The sequence below is a fragment of the Sesamum indicum genome, linkage group LG15, assembly GCF_000512975.1.
Source record: "Sesamum indicum cultivar Zhongzhi No. 13 linkage group LG15, S_indicum_v1.0, whole genome shotgun sequence".
Classification (NCBI taxonomy): domain Eukaryota; kingdom Viridiplantae; phylum Streptophyta; class Magnoliopsida; order Lamiales; family Pedaliaceae; genus Sesamum; species Sesamum indicum.
In genome coordinates this window covers 7,940,451-7,962,673 of record NC_026159.1, presented here as the reverse complement: position 1 = coordinate 7,962,673, position 22,223 = coordinate 7,940,451, and the positions used below count along the sequence as shown (strand labels likewise).

General features: G+C 34.5%; 3 protein-coding genes across 4 annotated transcripts; 2 read left to right on the top strand and 1 right to left on the bottom strand.

Annotated features, from left to right (window-relative positions):
• LOC105178210 (G2/mitotic-specific cyclin-2) lies at positions 438 to 3,592 on the top strand. Of its 2 annotated transcripts, none has more exons than XM_011101629.2 (11): positions 438 to 681; positions 805 to 937; positions 1,045 to 1,101; positions 1,219 to 1,264; positions 1,415 to 1,567; positions 1,656 to 1,781; positions 2,331 to 2,420; positions 2,544 to 2,765; positions 2,858 to 2,956; positions 3,053 to 3,231; positions 3,339 to 3,592. In XM_011101629.2, the coding sequence occupies exons 1-11, from the start codon at positions 627 to 629 to the stop codon at positions 3,484 to 3,486; spliced, it is 1,308 nt and encodes a 435-aa protein (XP_011099931.1). In that variant the 5' UTR covers positions 438 to 626; the 3' UTR covers positions 3,487 to 3,592. The 2 variants fall into 2 exon arrangements, with proteins under 2 accessions (XP_011099931.1, XP_011099930.1); XM_011101628.2 differs by having other exon boundaries at positions 802 to 937.
• Positions 6,556 to 8,137, top strand: LOC105178401 (phosphoserine aminotransferase 2, chloroplastic-like). Its single transcript, XM_011101866.2, has one exon. It carries the CDS (start codon positions 6,893 to 6,895, stop codon positions 7,886 to 7,888), a length of 996 nt encoding a protein of 331 aa, XP_011100168.2. The 5' UTR covers positions 6,556 to 6,892; the 3' UTR covers positions 7,889 to 8,137.
• On the bottom strand, positions 12,193 to 22,223 carry LOC105178209 (protein S-acyltransferase 10; the record flags this gene model as incomplete). The annotated part of the gene is given in 11 exon segments (XM_011101627.2): positions 12,193 to 12,657; positions 13,728 to 13,793; positions 13,934 to 14,017; positions 14,219 to 14,305; positions 16,669 to 16,778; positions 19,040 to 19,073; positions 20,411 to 20,536; positions 20,685 to 20,756; positions 20,883 to 20,957; positions 21,989 to 22,103; positions 22,202 to 22,223. Coding segments are annotated over 11 exon segments (966 nt in total), but the record flags the coding sequence as incomplete, so codon positions are not given.

Sequence of the window (22,223 nt, the reverse complement as noted above, 5' to 3'; positions counted from 1 at the left end):
GTACATACCTACAATGATTAAATGAATGAATGAGTAGTAGAGCCCTAGTGAGGGTGAGAGTAGTCAAAAAGGCCCAAAGTGGGGAAGAGCGCCTCACCCTCACTCACTCACTCACACTTTCTTCTTCTTATTACATTATTATTATTATTACCACCACCTTAAAGTGCGAACAACTTAAAACAGTAATGAATAAACAAAAAACCAAGACAGGAGTAACAACGACAACCATGTTTTAAAAACGATTTGAAAGCAACGTCTCCTTGCCACGTGGCACGTGGCTACCAAGGTGACCGTTGTGCTCCTCTCCACGACCCTAAAGTCTTTCTCTCCCAAACGCTGTGATCCAACGGCCATCTTTCACTAGCCGTTAGATTTGAAAAAAGGAAAAACAAAAATAGAATAAGAACAGCTCACTTGCTGTTTGCTTCTTTGCACTGCACAAATACCCTTCTTCCTCTGCTCATTTTTCACCAGTGTTCTTCCCACTCTCGCTTCTTGTTTTCTTTCCTCTCTACATGTCCGGGCTGTTGTAGTAGTAGTGGGTTGTGGTGGAAGAAGAGAGGTCTGTCTTTGGAAATACCATTCCGGGCTGCTGATTTCTTTTCTTGAGAGAGAGGAGAGAGAAAATGGTTATGTCTGATGAGAACAATGCTGTTCGGATTAGACCTACAAATGGACAAGGTAACTGAATGTGGCTTATCTTAAGCTGCAAGTGGTCCTGAGATTAAAATCAGCTTAAAAGTTTTCCAGATATTCTGACATGTTCTCTTTCTCTTCTTTATTTTTGCCTTTTGAAAATAGAAGGTGGGGGAGAAATGGGTGGGAGGAAGTTTGGAGCTGAGATCAGATCCAACAGAAGAGCTCTCAGTGTGATTAATCAGAATCTGGGAGGAGCTAATCCATACCCTTGTGTTGTTAACAAGAGAGGCCATCCAGAGTACAAATCCTTAGTCTCCCAAGTTCAAATGTTCATCTTCTTTGTTTTATGATTTTCGTTTATGTTCTCGGAGATGTATTAATTGTTTGTAATAATTTGAATCTCAGGTCAAATGGGGTTTGTGATAAGAATGCTCTACTTCCAGCTCATAGGCCTATAACAAGGTCAGTTTATAGGGTCCTTCGTTTCAAAATGCCAAGATCTTTTATTCCCTTCACTTTGAATTTCTCCACGAGCTTCTAGTTTTACACTTTTCTGTGTGAATTTCTTGATTCGTGCAGGAAATATGCTGCGCAAATGGCAGGCTCGCAGCATTTCTGCCCGGAGGTAATTGTTTTCTTCTTATATATCAGTATTTGGTTAAAGAATGCAAGAATTCATTCAAATTTTGGATTGGAGTGTTAGACTTGGAAATTTCCAATGTCACCCGGGCAAGATTGTTGAATTAGTATGCTTTTTTACCCTGAAATTGGCCAGGAAGCAAAGAAACCAAAGACATCAACCAGTGAGTTCACTGTGTGGGAGGACATTCCTCTAACAGATGCAGAGGATCATGGAACAGCTAAAGACCAGCCTGTGCCCATGTCTTTGGAACAATCAGAGATTGAAATGACAGAGAAAAATCAAATGGTATACTGCTTTTCCTCTCTTTCTCTCTCTCTCTGAGTCTTTTGAAAGTATAGGCCAAATGTGTGATTTTATGAGTAATACCTTGTAGAAGGAGGTTGAGATGGAGGACATATTCGAAGAGACCGTTGTCGACATTGACGGTGGTGATGCCAAGGATCCACTTGCTGTAGTGGACTACGTCGAAGATCTATACGCCTACTACAAGAAAATGGAGGTGAGACATGGAACCTCCTATCAATTACAACTTCCAGCAGTCGCGATTACTATAGATTCTACTAGCTTATCCAAGATACGAGAATGAGATGGTTAGCAACGTTATAACTTCGTATGTAGCAAGTAATGTCAAGAACTTGTCAAATTTTACAGTAAAGTATGACTTTTGTAACTTAGCAAATGAGCATGTCACCGAAAATTAAGACAGCCAACTTGATATGTAATTTGAAATTTGAACTCATTTTGTAAAAGCTGCTAATCTAATTACATCTTAGGCACTTTGATAAATGAAGATAGGGTACAACTATAGACTATAGATATTCAGATTAAGTGGTAATGAAGGCGTTGACTAGTGAAATTTGACTTTGTATGTAGTTTGAATTGTTAAGTATCAGTTGCTTGATTTTAATTTGAATTTGAAAATCGTAACTATGAACAGTAGATGTTAATTTGAATGGTTAAAAGTGAAAAAGTGGCACTTCTCTTGAACAGACATTGAGCTCTAAATTCTTCACACCTAAATGATTCCGATCGTAATTGTCTGGTGCAGAGTTCGAGTTGTGTTTCACCGGGATATATGGTACAGCAATTTGACATCAATGAAAGAATGAGAGCTATTCTCATTGATTGGCTCATAGAGGTGAGCAATGAGTTCATATGGTCATAATAGGCCTTAAGAAGGTGTGATTATCAGATTTCAAACATCAACTTCTGAATTTAGTGAAAACTTAGCGTTTTTGTTCTTGATCGTGACCAATAACAGGTACACCACAAATTTGAACTCCGGGACGAGACGTTGTTTCTAACAGTAAATCTAATTGATCGATTCTTAGCAAAGCAATCCGTGGTGAGGAAAAAGCTGCAGCTCGTCGGTCTGGTTGCTATGTTATTGGCGTGCAAATACGAGGAAGTCTCGGTCCCTGTTGTGGATGATTTGGTTTTCATTTCAGATAAAGCTTATACAAGGAAAGAAGTGCTTGAAATGGTAGCCATTTATATATACATCAATCGACCCTGTAATTCATTCGGGTTTTTCTGTATCTCGAATGCCAACACTTGTGTCCCTCTTTCTCCCAGGAGCGGTTGATGCTAAACACTTTGCAGTTCAACATGTCGGTTCCGACTCCTTATGTTTTCATGAGAAGATTCCTCAAGGCTGCTCAGTCAGATAGAAAGGTTCGCCTAAGTTGATTCTTTCATCATCTTAACGCGTTCAACACCAATGAGAATTGCCTGAAACGAGATTTCATCATCTCTTCTTTGTTGTGACAGCTTGAACTACTTTCTTTCTTCTTGATTGAGCTTTGTCTAGTGGAATACGAAATGCTCAAGTATCCACCGTCCTTTCTCGCTGCTGCTGCAATATGTACTGCACAATCTACACTCTACGGCGCCGGGCAGTGGAGCAAGACGTGCGAGTGGCACACCGGCTACTCAGAAGATCAAATGCTGTGAGTGGCTTATTTCTCCAATAACTTGATTCAACACAAATCTGTTGCCTTACATAGTTTTAGTAGGCTAATTAATCACACGTCTTGTTTTTCTCTTGCTCTCTCAGAGAATGCTCGAGACTGATCGTCGGGTTCCACGACAAGGCCGCAACCGGAAAACTAACAGGGGTTCACAGAAAGTATAACTCATCCAAGTATGGATATGCTGCAAGATGTGAACCTGCACATTTTCTTGTACAAATACCACCACAATAGACAGAGCATGTACAGTTTTACTAACTTTATGTGATTTCTGTAATTGTGCTGATACTACTAAACTTGGGGGGGTGATGCAATAGTTGTTCAGTCATCGGAGCTGTGGGGATTACAAGAAAATAAGCTGTAGCAACTTTGGGTTGCCCCAGGGGGATTAGTTACTCTAATTTCAGGCCTGCCTGAATCCATGGCCGGTTTAAGTTTTAAACACTTCATTATTCACTCATATTTAATGAGTAATAAAAGATTCATTTTCTACTTTATTACTCCTTGTTTTTTCAATTCATTTTTTAAAAGCTTGGTATCCTTTTATTTTATTTTATTTTCCCGTCAAAAACTGATAAAGAATCCCTCTATTTTCGAGTTCAATTTCAATTTTAATCCTTTATGGTGGCAATTTTTTTTTTTAATTAAACCACCCAGGAGTGGGGTACTTTTCAGAGTCCCCGACCCTTCTTTATTAAGATCAGAAAGCGAGCAAATTTACAACAGGGAGTACTGACTCCCTATCATTTCTAAAAAGTTGTAAAACAAAGGAGTACTACTCCCTTATAGATATTCACCAAAAACATAAATGAGGAGTATTACTCCCTTACAATAAATCACAAAAGCATAAATACAGAGTACTACTCCCTTACAAAAGTGAAACGAGCTAAGATGGGAGTCAAATTTATAGACGATAATTCAGTTTTCAAAAAGTTTCTGCCACTACAAGCAGTATTACTCACTGGCAATTTAAAACTAGACAGATTGCATTATAAAAATTGTATAACAATGAAAATAAAGTTTACATGGATTATCTTTTGATTCAGAAATCTATATATCAATCAAAATTATAATACAGGAGTCGTATATTAAAAGATACTGCCCTCACAATAAATGAGACCATTAGTAAAAATTATGAAATGATTATTTTTTAAAATTATGTAAATAAAAAGAAATTAAAATCTATTCCAAAAAAATTGACGTCTTCTCATATAAAATTATATACATATATATGCATGAGAATTAATAAATAATTTGGATCAAATTTCCTAATTCACAAATTAAACTACAAACAACTAACAATAATTAGCTAGAATATATTGATTTAAGAATAATGGTGCTCCCACTCTATAGATAATTTATGGGTTAATACCAGTTTACTCCATGTGATATTGAAAATAAGCACATTATATATGAAAAAAAAAATATAGCAATTTATCGCCTTGTACTTTTTAAATGAAACAATTTACCTCCTTATATAGGGAGATAAATTGCATCATTTTAAAAATCATAGGAGGGTAAATTATTGTATTTTAAAAAATACAGAAAGGTAAATCGCTATTTATTTTTTCATAAGGGAATAATTTGCTCATTGCGATATCACAAGAGTGTTGTTTGTATTTTTGTCGATAATTTGATGTGGTAATGCATATTCATAGGGAAAAAGAGAAACAACCTTACTCCCCTAATCATTAACGCGTTTATGGTCTAATACATTGAACGTGGATTATGAAAGTATTTTCAAAATATAAAAATGTTATATATATATATATATATCTATGTCATAGTTGAAGTGTAGGTTTAAATACACTTAATACATAGAAATACAGTGTAGAAAGATAAAATGATAATACATTTGTAGCTAGCAATAGTATCTAATTTAGTTGGTGAAGTTGAGGAGGTTATGGGTTAGAATATCACTAATTGCAGCTATCCGTGCTTGTCGCCTTAATTCATAAGAATAAATCATTTTCTTTTTGAAATAATAACGATGAACTATTGTTAATTGAAGTAAATTGATTACAATTATTCATGTCGGATATCAATATATAACAATGACCATTACTAAATCTATATCAACACCTACTAGAAACAACACACACCTACATTATTCATATCGGATATCAATATTTACTATTCAGTAGAAACAACACACCTACATCATTCCTCTTGAATTCAATATCCAAAAATGACTATTACAACAAGCATACTTTAATTAATATTAATATAAAATAAAATAAATCTAACCAATACCTACTGTTCAGTAGAAACAACATCCCATGCATAAGATGAGATTTGAACTCATGACCTTTAAAATCATGGGACTTACTTTCTCAATTGAACTAGGCATTATTGGCAAGAATAAATCATTTTCAATCATAAAATTGTGGGTTGATTGAATGTGAAGATTGCATTAATAAATAATACATAATTGTTTATATAAGCAATTTATGATTCTAAAAATTACAATTTTAATCCTATAATTAGAGACTGATATTTTTGGTCATGTAAAAATGAATTTTCATATTTAGTCATATAATTAAAATTCTAATAATTTATTTGTCGTAAAGTTGCATGTGACTTATACACAACTAAATTAAATTGCAATTTTAATCTTATAGTTTAGGATGTTGGCATTTGGGTCCTACACGAATTGATTTACACGACTAAAATTATAATATAATTGGATTATATACAAATCACATGTAATTTTTTATGATTAAAATTACAAAAAAATTTAAAATTATAAGACTAAACCAAAAATCAATTCGTACAGGATAAAAACTAATATGTTTCTAAATTAAAAGACTAAATTTACAATTTTTCCTCTCGGAGTCACAATTATTCTAATCTTTCGTAAGAAAGTAGAAAGTAATGAACTGTAACACGAGAAATAAGTAAGCAGTCAAGGAAGTATTTAGGTGGCAAATTGTGCGATTCTTTTATCATACTTTCGTAGCACACGTTGGTATCATATCAAATGATAACTGCTTAACACATTTTCTTTCACATTAAAGAAATACGTCACAAATGTGTGATAAACCGACTCGATTAAATTTGAATCAATTATATAATAAACACATTTGTCGTGTAATTGATGTACAATTTAAAAAAAATTAATAACATAATAAATACAATACACTTATTTTATTATTTGGTCCAATTCGATCAAATTTTGATTCGAACAACAATTTTCGAGAACTTAGCGAGACACATTTGCAAATTGCATCACCAACTCCTGACCCCATCTTTAAGTATTACCAAAATTTGAAAAATCTATCCCTTCCAACTCTCAAGCATAGATTTTTAATTGAGATTCAATGAACCACCAAACCCACCAACCTAATTCCCCTTCATAAATACTACGATTTATACACACACTAACACACACTCAGGTCTCCTTCGCCAGTCATCTCCCTCAGTATATTACCAAGAGAAAGAAGAAAGAAAAGGTGAAACAAAGCAAGAGACAAGATGACGATCTCTATGTCCGCCGCCGCCGCCACTACCCCTCTTCCAAAATTCAACCCCGCCATTACCAAAACCCAAATCGCGGCGTTTCCCGCCACCCTCTGCCATACTCCCAGAGAATGTCCTCCTCAAGGCCCAATCTGAGCTCTACAACTGGCGTGGTTCCGGCATGTCCGTCATGGAGATGAGCCACCGTGGGAAGGAATTCCTGTCCATCATCCAAAAGGCTGAGTCGGATCTCCGGACCCTTCTCAATATTCCGTCTGAATATTCCGTCCTCTTCCTTCAAGGTGGCGCCACCACCCAGTTCGCCGCCATCCCGCTCAATCTCTGCAAACCTGATGATGACGTTGATTACGTGATCACGGGATCTTGGGGGGACAAGGCTTTCAAAGAAGCTGCCAAATATTGCAAGCCCAGATCCATTTGGAGCGGAAAATCTGAAAAATACACCAAGATCCCGAGCTTTGACTCCCTTGAGCAGACGCCCGGTGCCAGGTATTTGCATATTTGTGCCAATGAAACCATTCACGGGGTTGAGTTCAAGGATTACCCTAAGCCCGCTAGTGAAAATGAGGTGCTTGTGGCTGATATGTCGTCAAACTTTTGCTCGAAGCCGGTAGATGTGAGTAAATTTGGGGTGATCTACGCCGGAGCGCAGAAAAATGTGGGTCCATCTGGGGTTACAATTGTGATCATAAGATCGGACTTGATTGGAAATGCTCAGCCAGTTACTCCCGTGATGCTGGATTACAAGATCCACGCGGATAACAATTCTTTGTACAACACACCACCATGCTACGGGATTTATATGTGCGGGCTCGTGTTTGAGGACCTCATTGCGCAGGGTGGATTAAGCGACGTGGAGAAAAAGAATGCGAGCAAGGCAGGTATTTTGTATGACGCCATTGATGGCAGCAAAGGGTTCTACAGGTGCCCTGTGGAGAAGAGTGTGAGGTCGCTGATGAACGTGCCGTTTACTTTGGCGAAGCCAGAGTTGGAGGCAGAGTTTGTGAAGGAAGCAGCCAAAGAAAAGATGGTGCAGCTCAAGGGCCATAGATCTGTTGGCGGCATGAGGGCTTCCATATACAATGCTATGCCTTTGGCTGGAGTTGAGAAGCTGGTAGCTTTCATGAAGGATTTCCAGGCCAGTCACGATGGTTAAAAAATGGGTACTTTTTTGTTTTCTTGCTTTTAAATTCAAGTTGTGGAATCGTGGCATTGTTTAGATTATGCAATCCCTTTGATAGTTCATCCTTATTGATTTTGCCAAACTTGTGAGATTCCGTCGCGACAATTAACTGTATTTGGTTGATTGAGGTCCAGCAACACGTAAGAGTCTTAGTTATTGTTGTTGATCTGTAAGAAAAATTAAATGATTGAATGGTGATAATTCACAGTCTTATAAGTATTACTCGAGTGTGTTCTTTGTCATGTCTTTTGATGTTGACACACTTCAACCAAACTGCTGGCTGCAATTAATTTTAGAGAATGATATTTTGAATCTGAGACTTACTGTAGATTTTCAAATGCAAGCATCTGGGAAAGTTACAGATGCTTTATCCTTTAGAAGGTGCTGCAGTTGCTAATATGTTTCATCGGTTTTGATTGCTCAAAGTCATAGGTTTACATCCTCAACTGTTTATCCACTAGAAGTACCACTCTACCCATCATAATTCTAAGTGGAAGGTTTTCTATGTCGCGAAACTGTCATGCTGAGCATTCATGAAGCTTCCTTGTGTGCGTAAGAGATGAATCAGATTATATGATGTAGAGAGGTAGAAGTTTTAAAGAAACATACTCGACGGAACATCCATTGAACATATCGAATTTTAAGCTGGTCTTAAGTTGAAAAATCTTAATAGAACAAGGTGTTTGGCATACTCGACTATCATATTGTAAGTTATGATGTGATTGCTTATTCTTCTTGAATTGAAGTGTACATGAATCATATCACAAGTGTAAAGCATTTTCTATACTAATTTAGATTTGACAATGAGTGCACAACACTCTCAATGTACTAGCTTAGATTTGATGGAATTCAGTTGAAGTGAAAATTTATGATCTTAGTACTTGATAAGCTATTCACAGGGACCTCCCATGTGTCCCCGTGATACAGCGTTGGAGATGTCAAGGGACGTCCACGGACCAACTGAGTGCAATCTGGAGAATAGGGTTGTTTGTGAGTGGTTCCGTGTCAAACGGGCACCAGTTTGTTTTTTAAGGGTAAATTACATTGCGCTTTTGAAGTTAGGTCAAAATATACAAACACTCAATATGTTTTATATAATTACCGCTACACTTTTGGAAGGCTATTAGTGTAAAAATATAGGAGTTGTTTGTATAAGCTTTGAATTTGAAGAGACGATATAGTTGCAATTACAATTATTGTTTGAATGTAATAGCAACGGAGTAGCTGTAGCCTGTAGAGAGATAAACATGTGAACATTGTGAATTAATTTTTCTGCTACATTTGCCATAAGCCGTCGGTTGTGCAGTCGCCGAGGAAAGAAAATTAAAGGCTTTTTTCAAAGCACCATCTCCAAAAGTGACCCATTACTGGCCACCTTCCCCCCTCAAATCACCAACCACCGAATTGTCAATTCTCCACAGGAGCCCACACCGGCTTAATTTCTGCCTGGGGCTCAACCGGATTATCTTAAAACTGGTTATGAACCGTATGGTGTTAGTCTTGGGCTGGACTTTTTTAGATTGGTTTGTGTTGGTTTTGGGTGGGTCTAATCCATCATGCACGTCCAGATGTGAATAACATAATAAGTTTGAACTTTTGTCAACATAATAATAAGTATTGCTTAACTTAAAGTAAACAAAATTTACAAAAAAGAAACATTTAAAACTCATAATTAAATTTTGTAAAACTTATCTAATCTAAAAATATAATTAAAAAATCAAAGTCAATAGTTTTAATTTTAGGAGTCAAAGATAAGTCTAAATCTTAACAATATTTACTAAATACTATCCGTTGTGTCACATCGTTCTTATGTGAATATAATAAATAATCTTTCACGATTTAAAATATATTATAAATTAGAGTAAAATATATAAGTTAGTATATTATATTAATAAAAAATAAAAAAAATAATATATCAATTAATATAAGTTTTGAAATATTGAATAAGTTAGTTATTTTATCATAAAGGGCATTTTGACTTCACAAATAATTGATGCGGCAGTGTCATTAATCATCGTTTGGGAGTGTGGAGGGGTTTTTTTTTTATTTTATATATATATATATATATATATATATATAATAAAGAGGTTTTTATAGAATCTTTTATAAATTTTGTTCTAAATTACAAAAATATATCACACTTGGTAATAGATGTTACAACTTACGATAGAATATCCTAGCCATCAAATTTTAGATTTTTTTTAACAAAAAACTTTTTAAATGAATTATAAATATATATTAAATCCACAAAAGAATCTATTATAAAGTACATTCCACCAACTTTTTATTTGCAACCCCAACTGTTAATAATTAATAAATATTATTTTTTACTTTTTTAAATATATCTTCAACTTTTGAGATTAAAAATTACAAACTCGGATTCATCATATTTTTAAATCAGATAAGTTTTAAAAATTTAGTCAGAACGTTTGATTTTTTTATTAACTTTAAAAAGAAAAAAAGATAAATTGCATAAATAAATTGCATAAAACTCCCAGTATTTTGGTGAAATAGCACAAAATCTCCTCGTGTTAATTGTACAGACAAAAAACCCTGATGTTTTATAAAATATAGCAAAAAACCTTCTCTATAAGAAACAAATGGAGAGTGGATGACATTCGCCTATTGTGCCAGTGGACTTTATTTTTGGTCTTGTTGGGAATTACTTTAAGTGTATAAATGTCTATTTTACCCCTTTTGTCACGTTTAAATACATTTTTAATTGATTGATTTATATTATTATTTTATTTAAATATATTTTATTATGTAGTTAATTAATTTAAATTTTTATTGAGTTTAAATATACTAAAATAAATTATATTCATTTATGAAATATATTAGTTTAAATATAAAAACACCTAAAGTATATAAACTTTTTACAAATTAAATTTTTAAATTTAAAAAATATAATACAAATTTAATATACTAAAATTAATTTTTGAATTAAAAATTCATATGAAATATAAAAGTACTTATAAGAATTATATTTTAATTAAATTAAATTATATTATTATTAATTTAAATATATTATAATGAAATATATTTATTTATAAAATATACTAATTAAATATCAAAAAATTGTATCAATTATTTTAAGTTATATTATTTAGTATAAATAATATTTAAAACTAAGTAATTTAATAATTTAATTTATTTAATACTTAAGATTTGAAAAAATAAATTATGTTTACTTTATTTTTAAAAAATTGATTTTTTTTTTTGTGTGCCAGCCATTACAAAGTAGCAGGTAAGTAGAATCTCAAATTTTCGAGTTGATTGGGCAAGACTCATTTAAAAGGTCATATTTTCGTCCAAATAAGTTTAAATTTCAATTTAATCCATTTGTTAATTAGCTAAAGTGTGCAGTTCTCTAACACTATATGATTTGCCCTAACAACCTCCCAAATCTGGCTCTATGAGCGCTTATAAATAGAAGTTTTTGTGCAGTCATTTGAGTAACCAAATTTACTCACTCTTATTCTCATTCTCTGTCGATTCTTAGCAAGCTTTTTTTAGTATTTTGATATTCTGCATTATTCTCAATTATCCTTCCAGTAAACCTATTATTGTCTTAAGTATTAGAGTCTCAACTTATGTTTTGTAGATTAATTCTCCTTTGATATTAGAATTTTTGTGAAAATCCTTCAACCTTTATGGTGTGGTTGGACCCCAGTACACATCATTAATTATAAAATTATAATTAATTTGAGGAAAACTAAATAAAGTTTTATAATAAGTTGAGAATTCATTTTTTTCAAAACTGAATTTATAAACTCCTAACATTTTATTTTTGAATTTTATAAACTTATTTTTAAAAAAATTACTAAACATTCCAAGATTTTATGTATTAAAACATTTTATAAAATATTTTTAAAAACTTAGTAAGCTCACCCCAAACACCCACTTAGTCAAACATCCTGTTAATGAGAAAGCAAAGGTCATTTCAAAATATAAAACATTTATAGACACCATACAAGACAACAGAGCTGAAATCTCACACTTTTATCCAATTTCCACTTTATTTTTCATCTGCTAAAAACGAAATTGTCTTTTTAGATCCTATAATTCAACCCAACGGTTCCAGAGCCAGGGGTATTGCTTTGAATATGTATTTCATTTCTTGATCCATAACACTCCAGTCACATAAAATATCTTCCTGAATTAACTTCATTTTTTTCTTGGAAACAAAAATGCAAGGGGCTCTAGTTTTGAGTGATTCAGCTAAATCCTTAATCCAAACGTAGTAATATTTATGTTGGTTCTTGGACTTTAGAAGGAATAAAATAAGAAAATAATTTCTCATATCAAATGACAGTAATGTGAATGAGTAGACTACAACTTTCTTAAGTCCATATTGCTACAAGACTTGAGGGAACCTGAACTAGTAACATGGAGGTATATGTCTACTACAGATGATGAAAATTTTTCTGCAACTGTCTGAAACCTTACAACCTCAAAATGGACATTGAATATTGTCTCCAATACAGGTGAAGTACATGCTTTTGGATAAGCGATCTGACCATCATTCAGGAAATTGTTTGGATTAAAATTACAAACGCCCATACCATTAGCAGCAACGACATGATAGAACATCGCCGCATGTGTAAGGTTTGGACTTCTCCTCAAGTTCTTCTGCGGTAGGTAGTGGTTCCATCCTGTACATACCGCTTCTGGCAAAACAGAACAAGTACAAATTTCTGCAAACTCCCTGATTGAATGGGTATACTCTCTCAGGAATCCCCCTGAAATCATTCAATTTCTCAATGAAAAATGGGAAAGGCGACACCCCAAACAAAAGGTCTATGCAATACAACGTTTAGTGTTAGTCTGACAATATGTTTCAGAAAATAATGGTTCCCAAGAACCAATTCTTAAATATTGATTTGAGCAAAAATGGCGTTAAATTTGGTCAACTGTGTAAGAGAAAAATAATATGCTCTATTACGTTTCTTCCACAATTGGAAGTTCATTTAAGTAACTCATGTAGACAAAATGCAGGATTCGATGAAACTATAATCACTAATTTAACATTCACAGAAACTCATAAGGTGACATAATATGCAGCCTCAAAAACGTTCTAATTCCTCTTGTTAAGAGTCACAGGAATTATCCAGCAGAGTGAATTAGTTGGTTCTAAGTCAACACATTGAGGACATAGTCGAAAATCAAATTCTGTTCCATGTAGGAATTGACAATGAGCGAAGATCCACCTCAGGCACGTACTAGTTACCATGATATTTTGTGTTGTGTATGTCAAGCCAAAACAAAGACGCCTTGCCAAATGGCATTCAGGGTCCATACATGTGCTTCGTTTGGAAAATGCTCTTCCAAATTCACTTTATTAGTCTTGAGACATTATTCATAGGTCCATTCAGACAGTTCATATCACGAAAGACTTGTTTTGACTTAATTCAACCACATTCACTATCGTCTATTAACTTTCATTTATTTCTAGAATCTAACTGTGTTTCTTCAAACATCGTTTTGCCTTCTCATGTTACTAAGTTTCACTGTCTGCTTATCTTATTCACATAAAGATCATATCCCAAAGGCATGAACTTATAAGAAATATACAGATATACATACATGTATACATATAATGCACATACCAGATGACACGACTAGCATACAACATTGCATATTAACCACATCTGATGATAGAGCAATATACAATACAAGCTGAAGAAAGTAAATAACTTTTTACATTATTACCCCGGTAACTAAAATGTAAAAGCAATAAAACTCCTAGGAAAAAAGCAACACATGGCCAATGCAATAAAAGGAATCAGGAAGGACAAAATAAGCTACAAACCTCAAATACACAATTCGCCGCCGTCTTACAAGCTCATAAGTGGTTTGGTTAGTCATAACAAGGTAGCTGTTCCACAAAAAGTTCCAATTATAGAGGGAAAGAAGGCTGTTATAAAATCTACAGATGCACCATTGAACTTCTTAAATACTTGCATTAAGAAAGTAGAAAGATGGAAGCACATGCAGATATGAGGTTAATAAACATACCTATGAAAGAGGAGGAGGAGGAGCAAAAAGATCAGAGAAATTGACAAAGCAGCCAGAAGCAAGATCATTATTATATCTACCCACCTGAAAGAAACACAGTGCCTTTTTTTATTTTTGCATCAGTTCTAATCAAAAGTTGAAATCTGAACAATGACAGCTAAAATTGAAAACAGAAAGCTATGTGCAACAGTGATTGGATTTATTATATATTTACATTATGGGCATATGTCCAAGGTTAACATGTGTATACAAAGAGAAGGAGAAAAAGCTAGCATAGATACATACCACGCCTTTGATATATTTGACTTAAGGTAACTGATGTACAATATGCTCGTCCAAAGGCACAAGGCTGTTTCCTCACATATGTACCACCTGACACATAAAAAACATATACATTTCATGAAAGAGAAGGTTGCTATTCAAATAACAGCAAATTCACAAGTAAAAAAAAAAAAAAAAGAAACAAAAAAATAAAATAAAATGAAACATGTATTACAGTGTGGGAAAATAAGCATGCATATTAAAAAGAAAAACAATAAAGAGCGGCACATGTATTTTTATTATAGAGAGAGCTCATCAAGCATAATTGACAATCAGAACTAAATTCATCCAGATAGCACAAACTACAAAGAACACCAACGATGACAGGCAGGAAGAGCAGGGATGAATGAGCTTGGCTTCACCTCTTTCCTAAGAAGAATGTTTATGATAGGAAGTTCCGACCTTCCATCCTTTCCATCTACCATTACAGGTAGGAAGAGTAGGGTTTAATAAGTGCGGCTTCACCTCTTTCCTAAAAAGAATGGTTACAATTCTGACCTTCCATCCTTTTCATCTATCATTACAGATCAGAGAAAAGCTCAGCCTACTCAATCTCTTTACTTTTATATGGAGGGGTTCTTTCTTTCACTTGTATAAAATCTTTGAATCTCTGACCACTGTCAGGGTAATCTGCAGCCATTTGTAGCCAATATTGTTGAATAAGGAAGGTTAATATTGCTAATTGTGCTATATCTTTAGGATTTATGTGGCATGATCTCATGGAATTTTTGGAGGAGATTCGGGTAGATTAAAGAATATTTTCTAGGATAACTGGAACTCATTAAATTATGGGATTCGGCATAGAAATGTATCAGTTCGCGTTTCCTCTATCTCTGTAGTCTCCTTCTATAAGAAGTATGTGTATGGTGCTGTTGTAATACACAACTAGGGAACCAAAATAATAGGGTTTTCTTCCAACCCAACTCCATGTTTTCTGAAATCACAGCTAACTTGCTGTTGGTTCTCATCTAAAGCCCTACCAATTGAAAACTTTCACCATGTTGAGCATTTTGTATGATTCCTCTCAAATCCATCCTAATTTTTCATCCAGGACCTTCAACCCCAAGCATCTCATACACACTCGATTCAGATTACCACAGTCAAATGGATATAATTTCCAGCAATAGTCTCAGTCAGTATGAATGTACGTCCGCGGTAGAGGAAAGATTGGGTAGTTGATAAGGAACTGGAAAAGACACATGCATCATACGCCGCCTGAGAGGCAGAAAATTCCATGGCCATAACGTGCTTTGTGAATTCGACGGCGTAGGATATAAGTTCCAACTATATGTGCTATCCAACGGCTAAGGAACTCAGGATAATGTCAATGACATGTACTCTGATTTAATATTTGGTGCTTCACATTTTTATATAAGATTACACATTGTTGGGCAACACAAGGACTGACTTGGAGATGAAGGGAAAATTAAACAGTAAGATACATCACTTGCTCACAATTCATTAATTTGAGCAAATCAAGCTTTCAGAAGACGATCACGATAAAAGGAAAAAAAAACTTGAAGCAGTATTTTCACATTTTTTATCATATATTATTGGCTAACACAATCCTGTTTGCATCACTTGATGTACACTCCACTAAGTGGATCATTGATTTCCTATCCACCAATTATTCGTCATGCAAATCGACTTGTGACCTTGCAACTTGTAGGACCAAGCGCCTAATGATGCACTAAAAGCCACAGCTGTTGACCAAAGTGCAACTCAGGTTTACAACCCCAAGAGCCAAATTTTGACTATGACCTCACATCGGAGCAATTTTTGCCACACAGGACAGGGCAACAATCTCCTCCGAAACAATTACCATAAGCTCCATTGTTGCCACATTCTCAAACATGCTTATAGCTTTTGAAAAGGGAGGGGACAAGTTTTGGTTGCATAATCAAATAAGGATCATAGATATTAGATACTATTGGAACCTAAGAGATACCCATATTTCACCCATCTCAACAAGTAAGCTAGGACTTACATAGGGGTTAGGAAGGACTTGGTTGCATCACAGCAGATAATGAATTAATCAAAATCGATTTATAAGAAGGAGATGAAGATGAGGACCGATTTATATCATTGCTCTAAGAGTACTAGTTATAAGGAAAAATTAGGTACTTAAAAGAAACAATGGGACAATGCCTACTTTATTTCTATATAAGCATGAACAACGTTGGAAATGTTACTTATACCCAATAATCATTCTTTAGCATGACTTAGAGATGGTTTTTAATAAACTCATTCACCGAATTCAAGGTTATATTTAATAGTAACTGTGCAAGTATGGAAGTACCAGGAAAGCAAACCAATGATTGAGCAGATTCATGATACTTCTCGAAAAAGACATAAGGAGCATGGTCAAAAACAATTTACTGGAAATTGCTGATTACAAGATTATGCACACTCACCAAAAACGACAATGATTTCCTTGTCCTATGCATGTCCCAAGCCAAACACAATGATGATCAAACTGAAGGACACACTTGTCACAATCATGACAATGCTTAGCTCTTGGAGGCTACAAGAGAATCGCAAATGCACCAAGATCAGAAATTCATAATATTTAGACAAAAAATGAGAAGAACTAAAGATCATGTACGGATAGACAGAAGGTTTTTCCAGCTTAGCAAATAAGAAATGATAAATACTTAATTAACTCAAACAACAAACAAGGAAGTATCAAGATTTCTCACATACACCCAGCAATATCAGTGCTTTTTCCATGGAATCGTGGTAAAGAAGGGACACTTCCCAACAACTTAATACAGTTATAGTTAGCATGATATGTCTTAGCCACATTCCCTATTCCTAAACTTTACTGTTATGGAAGTAATGGCTGGGACAAAAAGCTTTCCATGGAAACAAATGATACATATTTCCCATATCCTATTTCGTGTCTCGTACATACGGTATGACACCTCCCAATTTGTTAAGAATAAAAATGCTACTTTAGATGATATCTCCAACTGCCAGACCACGCAGAAAGTTGAGTTTTATTCATTTAGCTTTGGGAGAATATGTTAAGATATTCATCCAGTCAGGAGGTGGTAAACTTTGTAGTGCAGAAACAATAAATATATCAGATAGACAAGATAACTCACCTACACGTAGACAAGGTTGTTAGTTGAAGCAAAGAAGCATATAAAGCTTATAACATAGATGAACGAAATGTTTTAAGGATCAGAAATTAATTAGAAATATCAAGAGTTAATATGAATTAAATGAAAGAGCCTAAGTCGGTGAAAGTAGCTTTACTGATATTACAGCATTTCAGTCATTTATCTAATTATTTGAGTTCTTTCTGCAATTTCAAGGCAAGCACCATCCATATTTTCTGAAATTTCTTAATTTTGATTTTAGAGGTAAGCCAAAGAAACCCTTTAAAGTACAACACTTCTCAGGGCTTCGTTCCGAAATTATATACCATTTGATGGATTATACTGGGAGTAGACATAATAGTTCAATTTGTACTTCTAAGGCCAGGGCAGTTTCTTACTTTTCCAGAAGTCTAACCTTTTCCAGATTCTCAGCGGAAAAGGCCTCCTTGGACTCAATTTAATTTGATTTGACTCAGTAATCCAATACCAGTTCTGCAGTAATATAATTTGTTTACTTGCTCTGGCAATCTGGCCAGAACTTTTGAGTTTTGGAGACTATAAGATTTTCAATGAAATGATCTATTCAAGACTCCCCTCTGTGTTTGGATTCATTTTTTGCCTAAATATTTCCATTTCCTCAAAACGTCGGCCACGCATATTTTCAAGAAAAAAGTTTCTAGAAACATTTACAGAAACAAACCCTATTTTCAAATCCTTACACTTCAGCTCTATTTACAAGCCTACACCTTATTTTTCAAAACCTACACCTCATATTCCGCAACTTCTATTTTACACTTTGAAAAGCAACAAAATATAATTTCTCAAAATGAAATATCAATAAACCTATCAACTTGCTCAACTGATCAAACCTTACACTTCAGTCATCCAAGTATGTCTCCAATTCCACACATCCCCATGGGAATTTTCTCAAAAAGTTTGAGAAATCCCCAAAATTAGAATGAATACAATGCTTCCAAAAAGTGCACACATTTTTCTTCCCAGTAGCTGCTATCTCAAACTCCATGCTAAATGCACTTGATCACTGTATCATATTCATAGAACCATGACATATCGACTGCCTTAGTGCTAGTGGGTCTTGCATAAGCATCAACTTTTTGCTTTTTCAGGATCTTGAGATTTTTTCTTCTTCAAAAAGTCTAAAGCTTGAATTCTTGGAAGAAAGTGATCAGGTTGAGCAGTAATAGGAGGATGATGAGAATCAGTAGAGTGACTTTTGTGTTCAGTTGTCGTTAATGGACAGCCTTGGGTAATTGACTTACTTTTTTAATTATCTGTACTCTGTATTTTGCCAGTTGTCTCCACTCACTACAACTAATAAAACCAAAATATCCACTTCCCTACCAAATATTCTATTTAGTTTAATTAAATATAGTTCCTAACAGAAATTTTTAGTTGACTGACTAACAGGTCATTTTCAACACATATGACCACATTCTCGCCCTTAGAAGCGAATATACTAAGGACCTAAGCTATTGGGCCTAACTCAAATTATTATAAACTCAAATTCAGTACGAAAGCATAATTTATATGATACCAACAGGAAAGGAGACAAGTATAAGGAAAGGGCTAGAATTTAATCATATTAAGCTACCAAAAGACCATGATACGATTAATCTTAACAGAAATGAAAGGATAATAAAAGGGAGAAAAAGCATTCTACCTGAATGACATTGCAGTAAGGGCAGGTCAAATTTCTGGACACAATGAATAGAGGAGAGATTAGTCAGCTAAAGATCTGTGGCCTTTTAATGCACAAGTAATTCCACTGCTCTCATAATTGAAAGTAAAGATAAGATGCTATCATGCAACAAAGAATAACAATGTGTCTACAGCAGTTTGAGATGCCTGTCTCCCTCTGCTTCAGTCAGTCAGTGTAAGACAAGATGGACATATTCTCCGTAGCTTTAGGGATGATCTTGGTGTTAAATCCAGTGCCCTCATATTAGTTGTTTCATGCATAATCAATACTAAATCTTGACCAAGCATCAGTTTATAGTTGACCAAGAAAGCAGATCCGTGGGCATAATTACAAGATATACATTAACAATATAAATACCACAAATAAGCAACTTTAATTACACTTGAACATTATTAACCAATATACACCATCTGTTCATCCATTATTACAATTGTGAGACAGTAACCACCATTTATTATCCAGGATTCTAATTTGAACAAGCAATTATAAACCAACCAAACTTAACTGACTCGTAGACATTAAGAATAATAACAAGACCAGGCATATTCATGAACACTCTAGAATGAACTAGCATCAAGAAATTTAAAAAGAAAGCAATGAATGACACAATTGCACAAAGTTTTATTACAATATAGTCAACACTAGTTTGACGTAAACCGGTACATCATTCTGAGCAAGAGCCATTTTTATGGATCACTTTGTGCACCAAGTTGGACATTTTATTTTATTTTATTTTTGTGATGTATCTTACATAAGATGTGATCAAATACTTGGGAACAATTTCCAAGCATGGGGAACCAAAGACATAAGAAACAAGAATGATGAAGAAATCTAATCTTTTACTGGCAAATATTTGCCCCAAACTTCATATATATTTTCAGAAATGATTCTAGTATGACTTGGACCACACAAAAGTATAATATCCCTAGAATTATCAAAATACCATAAAAAGAAGAGATAAAGAAAGAAATCAAATATAGTTCTCTGCCTGGTGCAGCTAAAAAATGAATATGCAAAAATCACATCGCAACTCCCAAAATTGTTGAGAGTTTCATCCAAAGATTCATTTTTCAAGATCATTGAGAAGACAATCTAGCTTCACTTTCTTGTGTTTAAACCTAAAATTTGGCAAGTCCTCAGTAAGCCTTTGCACATCCCAAATGTCAAGCCATTCAGGTGACAGTAGCAAAACCTAAGTTATTCATTGAACTTCAGAATGTTTTGAGTCATCAACAATAACGGACTTGAATCTCAGGAAAAAGGAACTTCCAATTTGCCTCATCCATTAACTCAAGACTTTCCTATAATTCTAAAGTATTAGTAATTAGTTACCTAATAGAAGCCCCTGGAGGGTACAAATCCATCACTAGTTTTGTCCAAGCAGTTGCGTTTCCTCTGTGATGGTTCCTTCCATCCACGGTGATCAAAACACTGCCATTTTGGCTTGAAGCTGGTTGTCTTTGCTTGAACATTATAACAGGACATACAGAAAGATACAGCAATTAGTCGATCACACGCATGTCCACATTTTTCTGACTAATTATAAGTTGGTTCCATGTGCATTAGTGGTTAATTTCACAAAAGAATCAGAAAAAAACCTGCTTACTTTGAGGCCAATAATAACCTTCTAGCTAAAGCGTCTCTTTCGTCAACAGCCTTCTGTGCGTCAAGTACATAACTACATTTTTAAAGAACAAACAAACATAAGCTTTATCCACACAAAAAAACAATAAGAAGATGTACTTCTCAGCACAAGTTCTGAATGGACTTATTTGGCAGCAAGAGTAGCATATGATATAATTACCCAGGAGATGTTCCGGAGGTAACAAAATATTGAACCAGTGTAGCAACAAACAGTGAAACATATATTGCGGTGTACCTGTATTGGGGAACAAAAGGAACGATGTTACAACAATCATGATGCTTACGTGAATGGAAATGAAAAGTGGGCCCAAAACAGCTGAAAACGATTATAGTTAAATAAGAATAAAGTCTGACAAGTTTAGTTCAATTCCCCAATTTGTCGCTCTTATTTCCATAGCTTGAGATTACTCTCTAGAATGCAAATGCAACACAGGTCCTAAATACTTTTAACTTCTTTAGCAGCAGTGATGAATCAAGTTCTATTTTATCATATTTCTTATAAAGATCATCAACAAAATTATTACAGATATTGTCCACAATGTCCCCGACATAAGAATTACAAGAATATGTCATTAGGTTCAAAATTCACCAAATAGCTACTTCCCATATATTCCACTTCCTTCTATGTTGGATGTCCTAGGCTTGGTCCTCTTTAACTAAATCAGGGAAGTCACAAAGACCACTATTTTTCCAAATTCATCACAGTGAGAGATGCTTAAGTGGCAAGAGCAACCTTGGAATGATTCCCTTAAAGGGCCAGCAACAATGAACAATGTTTAAAATATGTTGTTTGACTATCATGTAAGTTACCATAACAAAATTCTCACCCCAACTTTCAGCAAGATGGATAAGAAAGTTAGTCTTGTTATGACTTATTGGTTACATGATTGCATAAACCCTTTAAGACCAACAAAACTTTGTTCAGATATCCACGTTCTCCAGGTCTGATCCATAGCATCTGATGCAAGATAACTCGTGCAATTATTCAAACTAGTAATGCCAATTTTAACCTCAGTCCAATAAGAATTCAAGAACACCTATAATTGCTGATTTTTACCATGAATACCCTCTTCCTGATACACAAGAACACATCATTTCCATTTAATGTGACGTTTGCAGAGCTTATACCAGAGAATAATCACATTTACAACTATTGATTACACTCAATCAACCCAGAAACGGTACTTCCTCGACATTCACCAAAAAAGCTGGGTGCAATTAAAATAAATTAAAAAGATAAGCAAAATTAGAGTATATGTACATTACCATGGTTCCTTTTTGGTCTTCTCAATCAAATCATGGTCGAACAAAAATAAAACCCCCGCAAAAACTAGATGCAGCATGACCAACGCTACTTTCAAAGATAAAACAGATCTTCGAGCTGCAACATATTAAACCCGAAAAAACAAAAATCAAATTAAAACCTCCCAAACGCTCCGACGAATCAATTAAATAACAAAGAGACTAGGTAAGACCAACCTGGATCAGAAAGACAGGGAAA